General features: G+C 37.7%; 2 protein-coding genes across 4 annotated transcripts; both read right to left on the bottom strand.

Annotated features, from left to right (window-relative positions):
• Positions 1-9,923: 9,923 nt before the first annotated feature.
• On the bottom strand, positions 9,924-13,697 carry LOC109101580 (Golgi-associated kinase 1B-like). 2 transcript variants are annotated; one of them, XR_002019761.2, is made up of 5 exons: positions 12,374-13,697; positions 11,617-11,825; positions 11,237-11,463; positions 10,859-10,974; positions 10,499-10,640 (listed from the first exon to the last, which is right to left on the bottom strand). XR_002019761.2 is itself a non-coding variant. In XM_019114951.2 (4 exons), exons 1-4 carry the CDS (start codon positions 13,170-13,172, stop codon positions 10,433-10,435), a joined length of 1,443 nt encoding a protein of 480 aa, XP_018970496.1. In that variant the 5' UTR covers positions 13,173-13,695; the 3' UTR covers positions 9,924-10,432. The 2 variants fall into 2 exon arrangements, 1 of the variants encoding a protein (XP_018970496.1); XM_019114951.2 differs by lacking the exon at positions 10,859-10,974 and having other exon boundaries at positions 9,924-10,640; positions 12,374-13,695.
• Positions 13,698-14,251: 554 nt separating this feature from the next.
• Positions 14,252-18,371, bottom strand: LOC109101920 (transmembrane protein 144-like). Of its 2 annotated transcripts, none has more exons than XM_042770192.1 (12): positions 18,215-18,371; positions 17,868-17,990; positions 17,676-17,798; positions 17,501-17,600; positions 16,721-16,801; positions 16,154-16,235; positions 15,945-16,018; positions 15,536-15,654; positions 15,293-15,412; positions 14,971-15,068; positions 14,820-14,877; positions 14,252-14,570 (listed from the first exon to the last, which is right to left on the bottom strand). In XM_042770192.1, the coding sequence occupies exons 1-12, from the start codon at positions 18,360-18,362 to the stop codon at positions 14,392-14,394; spliced, it is 1,305 nt and encodes a 434-aa protein (XP_042626126.1). In that variant the 5' UTR covers positions 18,363-18,371; the 3' UTR covers positions 14,252-14,391. The 2 variants fall into 2 exon arrangements, with proteins under 2 accessions (XP_042626126.1, XP_042626127.1); XM_042770193.1 differs by having other exon boundaries at positions 14,378-14,570; positions 14,824-14,877.
• Between the last annotated feature and the right edge of the window lie 490 nt (positions 18,372-18,861).

The following is an 18,861-nucleotide window of genomic DNA, read 5'->3' as shown; positions in this document are numbered from 1 at the left end:
TTTTATACACCTATATGACTGCAGAAGATATTGTAATACTGAAATTATTCAAGGAAAAATGCAAGGAAAAAGATGTTTCAAGAAACCTCATATCCAGGCCGTCTTGCCATGGTTTTGAGAGAGCAGGTGCAGCTAAATATTCATCTCCAGTTGGTTTTTCACTGATTGTGATTGTTGAGGCTCATTCATGTGACGAATGATTCAGACCAAAAGTTGACTTTTCTGGAGCACAGAATGTTCCTGCATCTGTCAGCAGGGTGACTCATTTAGCACATCCACACTGGTTAAAATAACCTATTTCTCAGAAGAAGGAGCTAGATACTATAATGCAGTGCACACCTGACTCATCTTAAATAAGAGTTTTTGAAATTAGAAAAAAAATTCAAGGAACTTTAGACTACAGTAATTTATAGTCTTGCACCCTTTGTTTGTCATAGGCCAATGTTATTACTCATTGTATATACTTTCCGACTTCTAGCCTATATTTTAAATACAACTCTTGGGTCTGATACATCCTAAGGTTCTCAGCAATGTTTACATCACTTGCATAAAGAGTTCCTATAGACTACCTACCCTCCATTTATACAATATACAAATGAGTTGATGCTGAAGGCTTGTATTATGCTTGCTACTCATTTTATAGAATCAAATAACTTTTGTCCCTAAAATGTTGTTTGTGTTCTCTTCTTTCCGTTGAGAACTACAACAGCTTCTAGTTGTTTTTATGACAGCAGCTATAGGCAAGTGAAGACCAAGAGCAAGTTGATTGTAAGTTTAAGCGAAACTTTTTGTACTGATCACAGGTCCTTTTTTTCTTTTATCAAATCATCTGAATGTCCAATCATTATAACATTTTAATCCGCTGTCTAGAATTTAACAGAAAATGACAAAAACCTGCATTTTTACAACCATTGCCAGAGCTTTAGGGTGATGGTCCATAGAGACGCTCAGTCACAGCACCTCTAAACTGATATAAAAGTGTGATATTTCTTTATTTCCCCAGAGAAAAACTCTTTCACACGGATACACTGATTTGGCTCTAAAGGTCCACTGTTCTCAGCAAGACTTTTTAGCAATTGTCACTTTGTCGGTATCAGAGGAGAGTGGAGACTTCTGGGGTGCCAGTTCACAAATCTGCTCTCCAAGTGGAGTGGCCCTCAAATCACATGGCAAACAATGACATAAAAAGCAAGAACTCAAATCAACACTGAATGAAATATGAAAGAGGCCACTGATTTTCAGTTATGGGGCTCAGACAAGCAGTGTTTGCACACAGACACTATGTTTGAGCAGCTGGTGAATGCACTGAGTGATTTCCAGTCTGTAGATTAGTTAGTTTAATTTTGTTTCCTCAGGAAGATGTTCCTTGTGCATGCTAGATATTTGCTTTGGTCGCCAGCTGATGCTGATTTATTCACTGTTGGAAAGAGCTTCTAGCACTACAAGTGCACAGTGTCAGAGAGTACATGGGTTGTAAAGAGTATCCACGCAGAGCCCTCAACATTTCATAGTGAGGCGGTTGCCACGGTAACCTGCTAGTGCCAATTCCTCCTCTCTAAGATGATCCACAGATAGTCATGGCATCATTTCAATAGCTTATTCTATTCTGTGTGAAAGAAAGACAAACACACCTCAAAGTAAGACAGGCCAACTTCATTACCCAGATATATACACTATCAGAAAAAAAGGTACAAAAGCTGTCACTGGGGAGGTACCTTTTCAAAAGGGACACTTTTGTACCTTTTAAGTACTAATATGTACATTTAAGGTACCAATAGGGACTCTTTAGGTACAAAGGTGTACCTTTTGAAAAGGTACCGCCCCAGTGACAGCTTTTGTATCTTTTTTCTGAGAGTCTACAATGAGATGGCGCCACAGATGGCTGCCTCTGTGTTTAGCTCTCCAGTTGCTCCAGTGCATTATCTGCCGGTGTTGCTTCCAGCTGTTCAGAGCGGATCGCGACACATAATCAATGGGGAAATCGTGTGACAGTGGGACATGCTTTTGCATCAACGTAAGGTGGTGTACAGATGTAACAGCGGTGAAGAAGATATGCTGTCTCAATCTAGAAGCATTTTCATCAACTGTAAGCCATTCTACTCGCCGCAGGATTTTTCTTAGTTACAGATACAGATTACAAATTATCATATTTAAAATGTAATAAGTAGTGTAACTATTTTAGTTACTTTATTAAAGAAAATAACTGATTACATTTGATTATTTTTGATTACTGTTCTTAATTTCTAACGGATGTTTTCAACTGTTAATCAACTCTGATTACCGTCAGACTTTCAAAATCTTTCATTATTGAATTAAGATTATAATAATTTATTTTTAAAGCACATGCAGCCACCACAAAACCAGACTTCATAACAAGACATAGTTTAATAGCTATGATACTGTTTCTGAAATCAAATCTTTGCATAGCTATAACAGGAAACACAGGCAACTAACAATGCCTTGGAAAATAATAATAATAATAATAAAGCATATACTTTAACCCAAAAAGAAATAAAACAGTTAATAAAACAGAAACATTGGTGTCTCATATTTTAGAACAGTCAATGCAATTTGGGAATGAAATCGATTAAATGTGTGTGTGTGTGTGCGCGCACGCTAGGGTTGGCCAATGTCTACCAAATTGGCATTGGACGATGTCTACAGTGAAACAACACGATGGATGATGACATCAGCGGGTGTTTTTTTGGATGTTTTTTTTTGCGGGCGGCAGATGATAAATTGATGAAATATTTTCCTCTGCCTTGTCAGATTTAACAGAGCTGTTGTCATCTCTCAATGCAGCAGGACTGTGCTATGGTTCCAGAGCAATAGCTTCCTGCAGGAGGGTTCTCCTCATGTCATCTCTTTCTCAGGGCTAAAGCGGAACTTTGGCAGGATTGTGGTTGCAATCTTTGCGTCATGGCTGGCTAACACTGATCCAAAGCGCTCTTCTTTAGCCTCACTGATAGTGGTGACAATGTTTGCATTCTAAAACAAATAAGGCATCTTTTCAAGGAGCTTTGTCTTGAGGCTAAGCAAAGTAGGGATTAGAAATTCTAGGTAACATTTGCTTTCACCCTGGAGAATGTCAATGGCAACAGCTAGAAGCTTCAGGACCTCAATGTACTCTTTTAGGAATGCAGAATCTTGTGGATAAAGACTTGGAATGTCAAGCTTATCACAGATCTCCCTCAGCTTTTCTTCTGGGAGCCCTGCAAGTTTTGTTATAGCCTTGAACTCTGAGTTCCATCTTGTGACTGATGGGACAGTCAAATGCATATTGCAATCTCCTGAATCACTTGTGGTCAGTGAAGACCTACTGTACTGTATGTGCTTTTTCATGAAGTTTGCAGATGACACTATAGTCACCGGCCTCAACCAGGTGTGTGTGTATGTGTGTATTTTATTCTGTGTGTATTGTATGTGTGTATATGCTATCTCTATGTACTGAAAGCTTCTGTCACTAGAACAAATTCATTGTATGTGCAAACATACTTGCTAATAAAGCTCTTTACGATCTGATTCTGACAAAACCATACAAGATTGCAAAACGACACAAAATATACTTACCTCTCTTGGACAGCAGGTGGCAGAAGAGCTTAATTTTGCACATCTCTTATCTAAAGTTGAATTTGGATTTTGAACTACAGTACCACTCAAAAAAGTCAGTGACTGTACCCAAATTTTCATTCAGGGTGGAGCTTATGGGTGTTTTGACTTATTTTAACAGATTTTGAATTCTGCTATGCCACTAATCCTGGCATCTTTCCTGCACGTAGAAAAAGTTGATCTGAAAGTGTAAACTAACTTTAGCTCTTTTTCAAACCAACCCTTCAATATAATATTTTAACTGTGTATTCTAGTTCATTTTTAACGTTTAAAATTAGTTTGAGTCCACTACACTGTAATGCAAGGTCTGTTTCTTCTGCCTGACCACATATTTTTAACCCTTTTGCTCCAAAGCCACTATAGGGTGTTGCCACTATTAGGTTAAACATTCACAGACACAGACAAAACAGACAGCCACTCAGAAAAGTATGTGTATTATATGCATCAATGCTGCATATGAGAGAATTTAGCTTTAAATGTGAAATAATTGTGCTTTTTTATTCTATGTCTACAGTTGCTTACAGGGAGATTTAGCTTTTCCTGGCATGCAAACTACAGCGGAAGAGAGTTAAAGGTTAAACTAGAATGAATCAACTGAGGACTGCTGCTTCAGTTCCTCTTGCCCCTGGATGACGTTGAGCAGCAGGAATGAGGTATTTGCCTCCCTGTCTCTTGTCCATCCTGCCACATTAGCTGGCCGTCTGCTCTGAGCTGCCCATTCCTGTTTGTCTTCCTGCTCAAGTCATTTCCCAGAAGGACTTTCCATAATGTTGGAAAAGAGTGTATGCTTGTAATGTACTCTACAGCACTTAACTGTCTTTATACTATTCTCTTTAACTTTTATCACAAATTTTAAACATAAAAAGTTTATTAAATTTAACATTTAAATTTAACACTTGAAACAGTTCACTTCATCAATAGTCATTTATATACTTTTATATTATCCTCAATCACTTCAGTTTGATTGTTCCAAATTAATCCGTCATATTCACTCTGTATAACACACTACTTTTGGTCAGTTTGACTTTTTAGACTTTCAAGAGCATTTTATATTTGCCATAATGTCCAGCAGCTGTCTTAAGTCTTGATTTACACACCGTTTCGGTCCCATTTGGAGGTAAACTGTAGAATGGTTTACAGTTCCCAAATAGACACCCTCCAAACAAGACTTGCCTTCTCCTTTATAAGCTAGTACTTCAACTCATAAATCAACGGACACAACAATAAATAAGGTGTTACATGCATCTACACCACTCATTTCACAACTATCAAGTGCTAGTTGTATCATCAAGTCAATTAACCAGCAGCTTAGTAGAGCATAGTAGTATCCTCAAAAATCTCCAAATATATTTCCATTTGGCCACATGTTTGTCGATCGGCTGAAGTCGAATTTTGTTCAGAGAACCTCAAAAACCTGAAAACATTTGGAAAGGGCCATAGGAGGTTTGGTGATGTTTAAAAACCTAATTTCACTGCTGAAGACTTATTTTGAGCTGTAATGGCTTCTAAAGTTATCTTTTGTGTCACACCTATATTTAGTGAAATGACACAGGTTCCTGCTAACTGTGTATAAGTCTAACAGCAGCTCAGATGATTCAGATGCCAGTGTGAGGCCGATTCTCTGGCTGACTGGACATGTGAATAAAGTGCAGTGTGCTGGGTCCCCTAATCTAGTTCTCACGTGGGGTTAACCCCTAGCACATGGGGACAGAGGCAGCTTTAGTGAGAGCCTTTGTAAACATGCCAGTGCCTATTCTCTCTCTAATACACATACACACGTACAATCACTCTCATACACAAAGACATGCACAAATCATAATCTCACACACATAGCTTATTTTACTCTTTGTTCTAGGTACATTCCTGTCAGGCAGATAATAGGAGCCACATTATAGCATGGCTGAGAATTTAAGAGAGACACAAACAGAGAGAGAAATCTTAAAGTGATAGTTCACCAAAAAAAAAAAACAAAAAAAAAAAAACGGTGCCGTAACCTGATTGATGTTTAATTTTTAAAAAACAAAGATAAAGTTCAAAGTGACCTCATCTGTCAAGTTAAACAAACAAACAAATATAAAAAACACATAACTCATATGCTATGCATATTCCAAGTCTTATAAATCCATATAATAATTGTGTGTGATGTGTGATAAAAAAGACATACTGTACACGCTAAAAATTGAGGTTCCAAAAGGGGGTTTTCATAGCGATGCCAGAACCATTTTGGGTTCCCCAAAGAACATTTCAGTGAACAATTCTTCAGAAAATTAATAATCTGAAGAACCTTGTTCCACCATAAAGAACCTTTTTGTGCAATGGAAAGGTTCCATGGATATTAAAGCTTCTTCACGGACCATAGATGCCAATAAAGAACCTTTATTTTGTAAGAGTGTATGATGCCAGGTGTGTCACATCAATAATTGTTCTCAGGATGTGTTGTAGACATTTATGCTTGATGTCACTGACATCCAAGCACCATAGCTGATTTGAGGGCTGTGATGAAGGGGAAATTTGTAGTGAATTATTATGATTTACTTTAAGTCTGTTTGGAGATTGACATGCTGTACATTGCTACTGACCTGATATTTTATGAAGAAGAGCTGTGTTAAGCTCCTTCAGAAATTCTCCTTTTGTGTTCTATAAAAAAAAGGAGGTTGGACCTACAAGTTGAACAAATTATGATGATATTTAAATTTTTGGGTGAACTATTCGATCAAATCACTGTCTTTACTTCCACCCAAATTAACTTTCCTAAGAGTTTTTGTGGTCAGGGAAGAGTTAAATGGCTTGTATCCTACTGTTATATCTGACAGCTGCACACAGTCCGCAAAGAGAGATTATTTTTGACAAACTGAATGGAGCAACTGAAGGAAACCTGGCTATCTGCCTCAGGCATGTTGTGCTGTTTTTACACGCAGATTGCATCTTCCAAGCTAAAAACCCATAACTAAAATGCATCTCCGCAAACATCAACAGTGGCCAACTGAAAACCTCTTTTATCTCATCACAATGTGCATTTTCAGGTTATAACATGCCCTGATATTTGATTTAATCTCCTTTTTTCGACCATCTGTTTATTCATTTTTGGTTACACACAGTGCAAGTTAATGTTGATCAAAGACTCATATTCCAGATGGGAAACTGAGGGGGGCTAATGTGCCCGTGTTATGTCTAGAGCCTTCTGTTTTTGTGCAGAGGTATGAGCTCTCATTGCTGTTTTTGTTCTGTCTGATGCTTTCTACCAGTCAAACTCATACTGTACATCTGTCGCCAACTAGGTGGAATGTTGCTGGGGTGATGTTGTCATAGAAACAATAAAAAAGAAAGAAGACAAATAAGATAGTGAACAGCAGTGTAAAATTCCTTTCCATACTTGCTCGAGAAAAGAAGCAGGTCAGCTGGTGCAGGCAAATGAGAGGAAGATTTTAGGACACAAAATTGTGAGATGTCAGTATGAAAACAGCTGTGAGTTGATACGACTTACAAGCAATGTAATTCGAGGAATAAAAAAAGGTGTTCTGGCTATTTTAGTTACAAGAAGAAAGAAATAACATGGAAAGTTCTTCTTAATTAATGTTCAACTGGCCTTTATATGTCTGGTTAAGGTCACAAGCTATGTTAGAATGATAAAGAGGGAGAAACTAAGAATAATGGCTTGTTTGAAAGAGGGAAAAACGGTAATGTTCTCTCAAAAGAAGTGATCAGAGCAACTGGTATAAAAGCTTCCTTGTTAGGATATAAAATGAGGGTAATAAAGCACAACAGAGGGAAAGAAAAAGTGCAAGTGGTCTCTCTAGACATACTGTACACAGGGTTACAAGCAAGTTGGCATGTTTTACACTGTTTTTAAACTCGACTGAAGAAATAGGAAGTTATTAAGATTGGAATCATTGTGTCAACTGGAATTTCATTTGGCTTCAAACATTGAAATAAAACTAGGTCATATGTAAATTCAGCTCTCAAAATATGCTTCTTTCCATTCCTATTATGGTATGCTGCATTTGATATGATGCAAACAGCACTTCCCTGTGGATTTACAGTGTAAAAAAATCTGTACTACTATTTCTTTCGAACATTCTATTGAGAAAACATCTGCAGGATGGAAAATGACATTGCTTTAGTAGGGATGGCGAACATTAGCAGTTGAGTGTTTGCATATCATCCAGATGAGCAGAGGTGATTTGACATTCCAAATGACTTGGTTTTGTCTGGCAAAGAGTGTGGCAAGACACAGCAAGTCCACTGTGCAGAGCAGATACATCTAAAATGCATTCTGGGTAGTGCTGCCAAACATTAAGTATTTTCACACTCATAAAAGAACCTTTGTGTAAGCTTATTTCTGTGGGTAAGTATGTCTGTACACTTTCAAAAGGGGTCACTTTAGGCTCTGAGAACTGACTGGCTGGTTGGCTGGCAAACCAAAACGCAAATGAGGAGGGGAACGGCAAAGAAAGAAGACAGCTGAACTCAGCTGCACTCAAACTGAAGTATTCCTAGCATGAACACGATAGCTGTTCAGGGGCTACAGTGAATACATAAGCACATTTCAAACCATTTCAAAGATTATCACGTTTTCTCAAAGTTGACAAACTGTTGCTAAAATGTAATATGTAATATACAAACGATTATGCAATGAACTGATCTGTAACACTTTAATTATATATGTATACTTTTTACAAATGCAAACAATATGGTACAAAAATAAACACTTCTGAGAGCACAATGAATACTGCCATTCATATGAAAGATTCATATCATCTTAACGGCAACATTTCCAGATTTAACAATAATGATGCTGGAGCCATCATCATGAACACCTTCATCACAGCAGACAAAACATATGTATGTGCAGATTATAGCAGAAATGTTGTTATAAATCTGTACTGCTAGTTGAAATGAATAACTGACTGAAACTACTTATTGAGAGGAACATGCATTGATTATAAAATTGGAATTGAAAGTGCTTTGGTGCTGTTTATGGAATAGCACACACTCTTAGATGTATAGTGTAATTAAAATAGGTCTCCTGAGAAATCGCACACCGCCATAGCTCTGTAAACATTAAAGGGGTCATATGATGCGATTTAAATTTTTCCTTTCTCTTTGTAGTGTTACAAGCTCTTGGTGCATAAAGAAGATCTGAGAAGTTGCAAAGACTAAAGTCTCAAATGCTAATATGGCTCGTTCTAACACGCCCCCACATCTCTACGTCACTATGTGGGAAGATTTGCATAGAGCCACCCAAATGTTCTCGCAAAGAAAGAAGGTGTTACTTTTATTCTCTCTGTTGCCGCCACTGCCATGTTGTGGAGTCGCTGTGTTTCGTTAAACTGAAACTTTCTTTGGCCTTCCAAAAGAGGACATGATTAGAAATCAGTGGTTAAGTTGTATTTTAACACTTTTCCAGAACATTTCAACCCAAATATTCAGATGTGTGCTGCGAATTTTATGGAGAACGGGGACTGTTTCCTGAACCAGTAGCCTGCAATGCATCTGTGGCACAACGTCTGTTTCTATAAAGTTGGGCAGTTCAAACTTTGCAAGGACAGTCTGGCGCTTCTGACTCACAGCCTGTAGGTACGTTTTTTATATTTAAATAATTTGCCAATGATGATTCAAACGCGAGTTTTGAGCAGTAAAGTAGGCTTGTTGTTTCTCAGATCACAAATGCAGACATGGTTTTATGTTTAAGCAGCGCGATACGCAACACGTAAAAAGACAGTATAAGTCATTATAATCAGTAACGTTAATTATGTCCCCACTGGATGCAAAAAATGCCTCATTTGTAATGGGTTTTATTTGTTTTGTCTTGTCTAGTGATGTCCGGATCGTGAAAAAATTTTTTCTATTTAACCAGATCTTCTTAGTGAACCGGTCGAACCAGTTCACCAAATCCAACTGAATCGTTTGAAATGGTTTGCGTCTCCAGTACGCACTAATCCACAAATAACTTAAGTTATTCGGTTTATAAATGTGCCTTACACTCCCTCTGATGCAAAATAAACCAATATCCCAAACATTGACTGAACTGCTAAAAGAGAACCGATGATGGGATGTGCACGAGCAGAGCAGCTGGACTGAGTCTCGTGCTGCTGGCCTGGGAGAGGGCATAGTATGTTAAGGGGCGTAACATATCTCACACGCTTAAGGCATTCGGCCAATCACAGCGCACTGAATAGCTGGCCAATCAGAGCACACCTAACTTTTCAGACCGATGAGCTTTGTAAAAATCTACGCGTTTCAGAAGGCGGGGCATAGAGGAGAAACTATAATGTACATTATATGGAAAATAATGTGTTTTTTGAACCTTAAACTCCATAAACACATTGCATTACACCAAATAGACAAAATAATTTTCTTTTTAGCAACATCATATCACCCCTTTAAAACAGACTGTAACTGTAACTAACCAAAGGACTCAGTTTGAGCATTTGGATTGCTTATGTACATCAGGTTTGCTGATATGTCATTAGTGGGTGGGATTTTGGACATAAGAGGCAGACAAATTCAGAAGCTAAGGCTGGTGGAAGTTAACTAAACAGATCATATCACTTACAGTGCCTTTAACTTGTGGAATGTCAGTGGTGCCAAAAAATAGCCCTGGTCTCTAGGTAGAGCATTTAAGGAACTATAATTTCATCTTGTCTTAAATGGGAGCAGCGCTTACAACACCACAAAGTGCTTTTTAATTTCTGTAGTGCATGTAGTGCATAGATTTCAGCAGGTCTTCATTGGAATACTAATCTGTCGAAAACATCAACATTCATTGGAAACCAAAAGGATGGTGGTTCGTCTTACACATCGAAAGCTTAAGCTCCATTTGTCAAGAGTTCATAGGTACTACTTTAATCCCATGGGCATTAATGTATGTGAGCAAGACTTTGGCTCTTCTCTCAATCACATCAATGAGTTTTTCAATGCCTTGACGGCCACCCTGACTGTCCCAGTACTGCTGGTCGAGAAACAGCGATTGCAGGAGCTTTTCCCTGAGACGCTGAGATCTCAACACTGACACAGACTGATCTGGTAGCCTGAAAGGGAAAAAGTATTGAAGGAATATAGTAATGCACTCAAAAATGATTAAAACAATCTAAGTTTGGAGGAAATAACCACTTTTTTTATTATTATTATTTATGTTATTGCACAATTGAGCTTGCATTCTCAGATAGAATCACATTAGCAGCATTGCCAGCAGAATCCTTTAGCTCAGACAGCACGTGTCAGATTGTTGGCGTATGTATTTGCTTACGTTTTCAGTGCTGTTGTAGAGGTGTTGGCTTACTGAAAGGCCAACCTTCTGGCATCACAGAAATGAATTCTTAGTTGCAGTCTTAGCTGCAGCAATTACAAACCACCTCAGATTGTCTGGTAAAGGCGAGAAAAGAGAATGCCCAAAATTATAATTTATTTAAACCATAATGTCTACGTAAACCCGATAAACTGTGGTGACTTGTAATTTAATCAAACAAACTGTAAGGATTTATTTCTTTGAGTTTGCATAACATTTGCATAGTATCTCTGCGAAATCTCTGTCATTTTTGACACTTACAATATTATTATGAGATACAAATGAAAGATCAAGTGGTCATATTTGAACATGTGAAATAGGTCTGCTAATTTTACTCACTCTTTGATTCCCTCTAGTAGCCTGAAGTTCAGATTCCCCTCATCTCGGTCAAAGTAGCCCTTGTTGTTGAAGAAAACCAGGTGATGTGGGTCATGTTTACGGTGGATTATGTGTGTCAGCTCTATGCCGTCCTTGTCTCTACATTCTTCATGGTGACCAAGCTCAACACAGGTGTCCTCTGGGCGAGGCTTGAATCCACAGCAGTTTTTATCAAGATGTTCATAAATCTGAGAAGAAACACAACTTTTTTGCTTCAAGGATTTAAATTAAAATAACAAAATGCTTTTTTTTTTTTTTTTTTTTTTTCTGAACAAATGTTACCTATCAACAAAGTTACAGTTTACACAGTACAGCAACGCAGAAAGATGATAGTGGAGTACCTGAAGGAGGAAATCAAAGACTACAAGCTTGCTCCATTCGTGGTGGTGGATGCTGGTGCAGCTCCACTCTGGTTTAGGTATGACGCCCCCATGCCAGCACTTGTGTTTGAGAGAGGTTTGGTATGAGCCCCAGTTCAACTTCTCAGAGGGTTGGTCTACTACTGGGCTTAAAGAAGGATCCCACAAAACCACTGGACAAGGCTGACCATCTGAAACAAGATGAATATAAATACATTCACTAAATCAGCATCAGTCATACTTGCTTTGTCAATAGCTCATGACAGCTTTTGATGACACTGAAATGGCTCCCCATTACAGAAAATATTTATAGTAATACATATCTATTAAATTAGATGACAAGTAAATTATCCCTTTCTCAGACTGTTCTCAGAACTGACTTCGCTTTTCTTGGTTATTTTGAAATTACTTTAAATCAAAACATGATTTTAATGCCAAATGGTATTTATTAATATTTTAATATATTGATATTTTGTTATCTAATGCAATTAAACATTTTTAACTGTGATGTATGCATCCAAATACAATATTCTTTATTAACCTAATCCTAAAAATGGGGTAGAAACAATTTTCACTTAAAACATTTTTTAGCAAATTTCACAAATAACTGCAAAGGACTGGCAAGTAACACAGAATTAAACTTTAAGTTTCTTGAAGTAGAAATGCTGAAATAGTCTTCTCTTTTGTTTTATTTACAACTCCTGTTTTTTTTTTTTTTTTTTTAAACAGTGTACACTACCTCCAAGAGAGTGGAATCGTCTGCTGACAGCTGGCAAAGTTCTGTTCAGTCCCAAAATCCTGTCCAGATGAAAGGCGAACACCTCACTCATGTCCAAGGGTCGCTTGACAATACCGCAACTTTTACGACACTCATCAACATCGTCCGTGCCATTTATCGCACTTTTAAACAAAATTAAAGAAGAAAAGCCCCGAGGTGCCACTTTATCAATTTGCGTAATTTTACTGTCGGCTAGAAAGCGCATGGTAGTGATATCGTCATTGCTGAACCATGGCGGAGCTCTTTCACTGTATATCCTTATGGATGAATAGCCAATGTCACTGCCATCAATCTCAGAATATCCCAGTCGTGGGTTAACGGTGTTTTTGTGTCCCGCGTCCTTCACTTTGTCCTGCGTGCCACCCTGCTGTCTCACTTTAACTTTCTTTCTCCGGAGTTTGGGTCGCACTGTGCCCCTGATGATGGCCGGTTTGTGTCGCTTAGATTTGAGCGTTATATACACCACATTAGACCTAGTCGGGCTCACAGATTCATTCACCTCCCCATCAGCGTGATCTTGGTCAGTTTTACTCTGAGAATAAACACTATTTCCAGTCCACACACCAGGACGTTTGTCCTGGCGAGTAGACGCGCGACTAACATGAACGGTGAAAAACAAATAAACAAAACACACAAAAGCAACAATCAAATACTTCCTAACAGCAGAATATTTCCAACAGTTGCAGACTTTCAAAAACGACACGGACAAATAAATCAAAGTGTCCCCGACATTTCCAGGACGCGTCGAATGCGTATCCATTTGTACGAGTGTCTGCGCATGATTAAGTCGATTTTCTGTTATCCACGTTGGAATGGTGTTCGTTTTGTTTTCGTGTTGATGGCACACAGGAGCTCCAGATGATCCGCGCAGCGTCACAGCTCCAGCATGAATGAGACAATTGTCCCGATGCCGGATCAGCTGAGACAACAGTCCCAAATGGAAAAGAATGTCGCTTGTACTTACACCATCTACAGTGCAAGCGCGAGAGACTAAAACGCTGTAATAGTCACATTTTCCATGTAATATGGATTTTTGTTTGTTTCTTAGCTGGCCCTCAAACCAGATAAGACTGGTTTATGTTGTATCTATATGTTTTATGTTTATTTTCTTAGTGGGGTGAGAGCTTCTCAAGTTCCACTCTTGCTGGAAAACAAGTTTCAGAAGGGTTTTTGACACTTTTCAGCTGGTCTCACAGGGAGCATATGTCTGACCTAAACCATCTGACCACTAGCTTGGCCCAGCTGGGAGACCCTTTTAATTCAGCTAACTGTCTCAGGCTGGATTATTTTATTATTTATTTTTACAACAGTTGCTGATAAATTACAAAAACAGGAACACAGGTCTGCCAGGAAGACTTTTTTTGTTTGCAAAAAAAAAAAAAAAAAAAAAAAAACGAATTTATTTAACAATTTGTCTCCTCCCCATCACCTTGGTGCCATTTTGGTGAATATCCGCTGGACGTATGCTATTCTGTGTCAGCTGTGGCACGCCGATAAGCTGTTTCCGTTCAAATCAAATAACAACATAAGAAACAGTTCCGACATGACTGTTCTTGAATAAAGTCACTTTTTTTTTCTTTTGTGCACAAAAAGTATTCTTGTAGCTTCGTATAGTTGTAGATGAACCACTGATGTCACATGGATTATTTTACAGATCTCCTTGCTACGTTTCTGGACTTTTTCTTGCTACGTTTCTGGAACATTTCAGATGCGTTGCTGTCTATGTAGGGTCAGACAGCTTTCAGATTCCATCAAAAATATCTTATTTTTTGAAACGACATGAGGGTGAAGTAAATAATGACAGAATTTTCATTTTTGGGTGAACTATCCCTTTAAGTACATCAGGATTGTATTATTTAGAACTGTAGAGGTTTAGACTGTGCTCTTGACTATATACACTTATAAATGCTTGTCCAGTCTATCATGTCAAATCACTGTTCAGAAAATACAGGGACCTTCATGAAAAGCCTCAGACTCAGTTAAATAAATACAACAAATACACAAAAGTTTGGCAGGAACATTGTTTTAAAGCTTGATCTACCATTGCCACCTTGTGGTAACATAACGTACAGAATCAGCTCTTTGAATATGCTGTTAACAGGGAGGCTGCCAGGAAAACACAAGATGCCAAAGCAAACAGCAGCAAATTCCCAAGTCCCTGAGGAAAAAAAAAAATAAAGGTTTGTTAGGACAGCCTAAACAGAAGTTGATTGTGCTTTATTTCTTTTTTTTTTTTTATTATTATTACAGGCAACGAATCAGTAGCAAAATAATAGCAATAGTTCTACATTATACAAACTGTTCTCTCAACACATAAATACTCCTATTCAATTGGAAAAAGTGTCAAGCTAGGTCATGTCAAAATGCCCTCCGAAACACTGAATGAATACAAATAGCTTTATGTTACCTACTTTGACCTCTTTAAATACCACACTTCCCCACAGAGCAGCTACTAAGCCAAAACCCTGAAAGCAAAATAGAACACACTATCATTACACACTGCAAGGTGAAAAAGAACATGAAAGATTTTTTTTTTTTTTTTTTTGCATGATACTTACAGCATTAATTATAGGGAATGTGATCACTGCACTAAGGTAGTAATTTGCCATAAACCAGGCATATGTGGCTAATCCCCACATCAGGCCACTCAAAAAACCTGCACAGAAGATCTTACATGAGGAACACAATATTTAGCAGAAAGGTAATAGAATGTCTGGGGGAATGTTTTGTATCGCACATTTATAGTGGCCAGTGGTTAAATGTACACTTTATACATGTAACTCAATTTAGTAACAACTGTGGTAGAATTACAAAGCAACATGGTACTTTAATTTAAGTTAAGATAAAGATTATGATGCAATGGAAAGCAAAATTAATTACCAGGTAAGATGGCTTTGGGATAAATCCGAGGCCTGTTCTTCATGACTGCACAGTAAGCAATAAAATACACTGTGCTCATGAGGAAAATTCCACTGTAGTGGGCAAAGCAGTAGTCAGTTTCTGTAATGGATGGCAAAACATATTAGAATAGTCCATTAAATGCTTTTTAACATATCCCATTAAGCTGTATAACAACTGCATGTGATTGATATTGAAACTTTTTAATTATGCTTACACACATACCATTCTGACTGGATCCAGTGAACATGCTAGAATTGGTCAAGCCATGGACTTTAATATAGAAAATGGGCACAAAAGAAGAACCATAAAAGACACCTGAAAATATGGCCAAGATGCAGCCACTGTAACAAGAGGATATCATGGAAAATAAATATTCCATAGATTTGATCTTTATTGTCCAGAGATTTCACAATAATAGAATCTAAAGCTGAAGACCATAGATGTACATTCACAAATGTAATATAAAAATAACTTAAACATTCATTGGGGGGAAAAAATATCACAAACAAGTGCAAGAATACATATATCAGCACAGAAGCCATCAAATTCAGATTTTCCAGTACAGTGTTGATGAACCAGAAGTAGAAAAACTGCAAAAAGAATGGAACTTGGAGGGCCTTCAAATACTTACAGCACTCTTTTGCTCTTTGGTGAAATTGTGTCCACCCATGATTCACTGGGGCTTGTGCTGTCTGGATTCAACCTCTAAAGACAGACGTGTGAATGCAAGTACACACAAAATCTCAGCAAAGACTTGTGTATCCAAGTCAAAATACACAAAACAGTATTCTGCATAACGTCCAAAAAGCTCTTAATGTGGAAAAGCCCTAACAAACTTACCCTATCATCAATCAACAAAGGCATGGATTCAGTAGATGTACGTTTCTGAACATCACTTTTCACAAAGAAGAATATGATGGCACTGAAACAAAGACATGATTGTGTTCCATAGATACTGATCCAAAGGGTTCACTTTCACAATAAATTAAAGCTAAGGATGCTTTTATTCCCATATCCCATAAAATCAAATGGAACTGTGGATCCAATACAATGTGACTTCAGGTCTTAGGAGGAGATTTATCCCGACTTATGCAGTATATTGCATTTTCAATTTCAGAGAAACTTTTAGCCGAGTAAGACAGTAGCTCTTTGATCTCAAAAAGATCTCTTTGAGGTGTAACTCCTAAGTGAACTAGAAATATTTTCAGGATGGAAATACTGTCTAAAGCATGTGCCTACAGCATTTTCTTTCCACTGGTGTGTGCTTCAGACCTCCTTTTGAGGACTCAAAAGCACCTTCTTAATTGAATGAACAACATTACTTTGTAAAATTTCAAATGGTCTACCTCCAAATACTATGCACACAACTAATGCTTAAGCATATCAGATTGTCTGCTCTCTCATTACCTTAGCAGACAAAGGCCTGCTCCACAATAATTGAGTATCGGCTTGGATACTTCCTCTGAATGCAGACCAAACCAGCCAAACTTGAAAGGAATGAATTAAGAGGTTAATTCACCTCGGCCTTGAATTAAAAACATGGATAACACTTAACAATAAGGTCCCATTATAATAACCAACAATGAGCAATACAGCAGTTACATTATTAAGCTTTGTTAATGTTAGCTAATAAAAATGCAACTGTTCATTGTTAGTTTATGTGAGCTCAGGTCCAATAATAATAAATATAAACAACTTTTGATTTTAATCATGTATTAGTAAGAATAAGATTAATAAATGCTTTAGAAGTACTTAATGTTGTTAGTCCATGTTACAAAAGTAGTTACAGTAACTAGTGTTGACAAATAGAATGTCAATCTAAAGTGTTAAAGAATGATTTGAATGAAGTGCATTAAACCAATGCAGCACAATACGTCTAAGAAAAAGAACTCTCAAATAAACATTCAGATCACAGAACTTGTTGCTTGATATCACAGATGAGCCAAAGTTAAAAAGCACAAATAATATTAATAACTAAACTCCAGTCAAAATGATCTGTTATCTGACAAACTGCTTTACATTACATATTTAGCAATGACTTAAGCTGCATCAAGCAAACGTTCTCAATATTTTCCAGATGCTCATGTCAGCAACTAGCCTGGGCCAACATGAAAATCCATGTTCCAAAGTTTTACATCAGAAAATCCCTAGTTTAAGCCCTATCTGTCAAAAATCAGTCTGGGTTACCTTGAGCTTGCCCATCCAATTAGCAATCCACTGGATCCCCAAAGCAAAATTCCAAGTCCGAGGCCAATAAACTTCACAACTGGGACAGCTGTTATATTTCCTGAGAGGTAGATCTGTTATAAACAACATCTTTATATATTAAACACATGTTTATTCACTCACACATATGCTTTACCAGTGGCCCAAAGTGCTCCTCCGAGCATAGCAGCAGGATGGGCTCTGGAGGGGTGAAACAATGTGTCCGCAACCAGTCCGACAAACCATATAGCTGAACAGCAAATCCACTGAAAAAACATTCCTGAAAAGACAACAGATTTTAAGACACAGTTGTTCAATTGTTGGTTTGGAGGATAAAGGTTAAACTCACCATCGCCGGTATCAATTGTTTTAACAGGAACGAAGCAACTTCCATACAACAGCACTGAAATCACACAGGCTACAAAGCCATAAGTGGTGTCTGTACTATTGGCTTCATTAGAGGACAAGGGCTCTAGGTATAAAACAAAACTGAATGTTGATCACACACTTGTTGCATCTGCTTACAAAAAACAAAAACAAACATAATAACTGTCTGCAGTAGAGTGACTGTTGACTTTCCAAGCACAGCAATTGCAAAGCCCACACACCCAGAGGTGTAACAGTATCATTATGTGAGTTAACAATAGATCATTCAAAACATTTAACTTTGTTTTTAATTTTTAATATTTAATCTACCTTCAACTGATAATTTGCTACAGCATATTGCAACAAAAAGCACAATTACAGCTAGTAAAGCCATCAGTGTGCTCTTGTTACCCTTACTCGGGGTATAAGCACTACATTTGTTATTGTGGCAAGTGGTTTGTTGTAAACCAGGTGTCATTAATAGGCCTCACTGTCCCGCCCTACTAACCAATTAGGGAGTTGTGGGGTGGTACTTATTTTTTTTCTTTAAAGGAGCCTCATTCACCATTCACTCACTGTCATTAGAGGTTTTTTTTCCTTATACATACAAAGTGAATGGTGACTTGGTGAGCTAATTCTGCCAAACTCTCCTTTTGTGTTTCAGAGAAGAAAGTTTTTGCTTGAGTTTTTGCTTTAAGTTGAACGTTGTTTCCAAACAGCTCCACTAGATGGAGATCACGTTCCAACTTGTTTTGATTCCACCACCTTTGCACAAAAGGAAGATGGTTAGCCAATCACATGATGTTTGGCCAGCATCCTAAATTATGAATATGCAAAGCAGAACAGAAGTAACAACAACACTGCTTAATTATTGAGTGAAAGTGAAGAGCAATAATACAATGCATCTCCTTTTCTGAGACATTCTGAATGTCTTTTGTAATGTTAAAATGTTGTTTTTATATGTTGAACTAAAGCAA

The sequence above is a fragment of the Cyprinus carpio genome, chromosome A14, assembly GCF_018340385.1.
Source record: "Cyprinus carpio isolate SPL01 chromosome A14, ASM1834038v1, whole genome shotgun sequence".
NCBI lineage: Eukaryota > Metazoa > Chordata > Actinopteri > Cypriniformes > Cyprinidae > Cyprinus > Cyprinus carpio.
The sequence above is the reverse complement of the archived record's forward strand: the minus strand, read 5'-3'. Positions and strand labels throughout refer to the sequence as shown.

Coding starts and splice junctions, on each gene's coding strand:
- LOC109101920 (XM_042770192.1), bottom strand. CDS start 18,362: ATGACACCTGGTTTACAACAAACCACTTGCCACAATAACAAATGTAGT. Junction 17,991..18,214: donor TAGCAAATTATCAGTTGAAG/GTAGATTAAATA, acceptor TTTTATACCTAG/AGCCCTTGTCCTCTAATGAA. Junction 15,655..15,944: donor CCAAAGAGCAAAAGAGTGCT/GTAAGTATTTGA, acceptor CTCTTGTTACAG/TGGCTGCATCTTGGCCATAT.
- LOC109101580 (XM_019114951.2), bottom strand. CDS start 13,172: ATGGATACGCATTCGACGCGTCCTGGAAATGTCGGGGACACTTTGATT. Junction 11,464..11,616: donor TCTTTGATTTCCTCCTTCAG/GTACTCCACTAT, acceptor GTTTCTTCTCAG/ATTTATGAACATCTTGATAA. Junction 10,641..11,236: donor CTACTAGAGGGAATCAAAGA/GTGAGTAAAATT, acceptor TTTCCCTTTCAG/GCTACCAGATCAGTCTGTGT.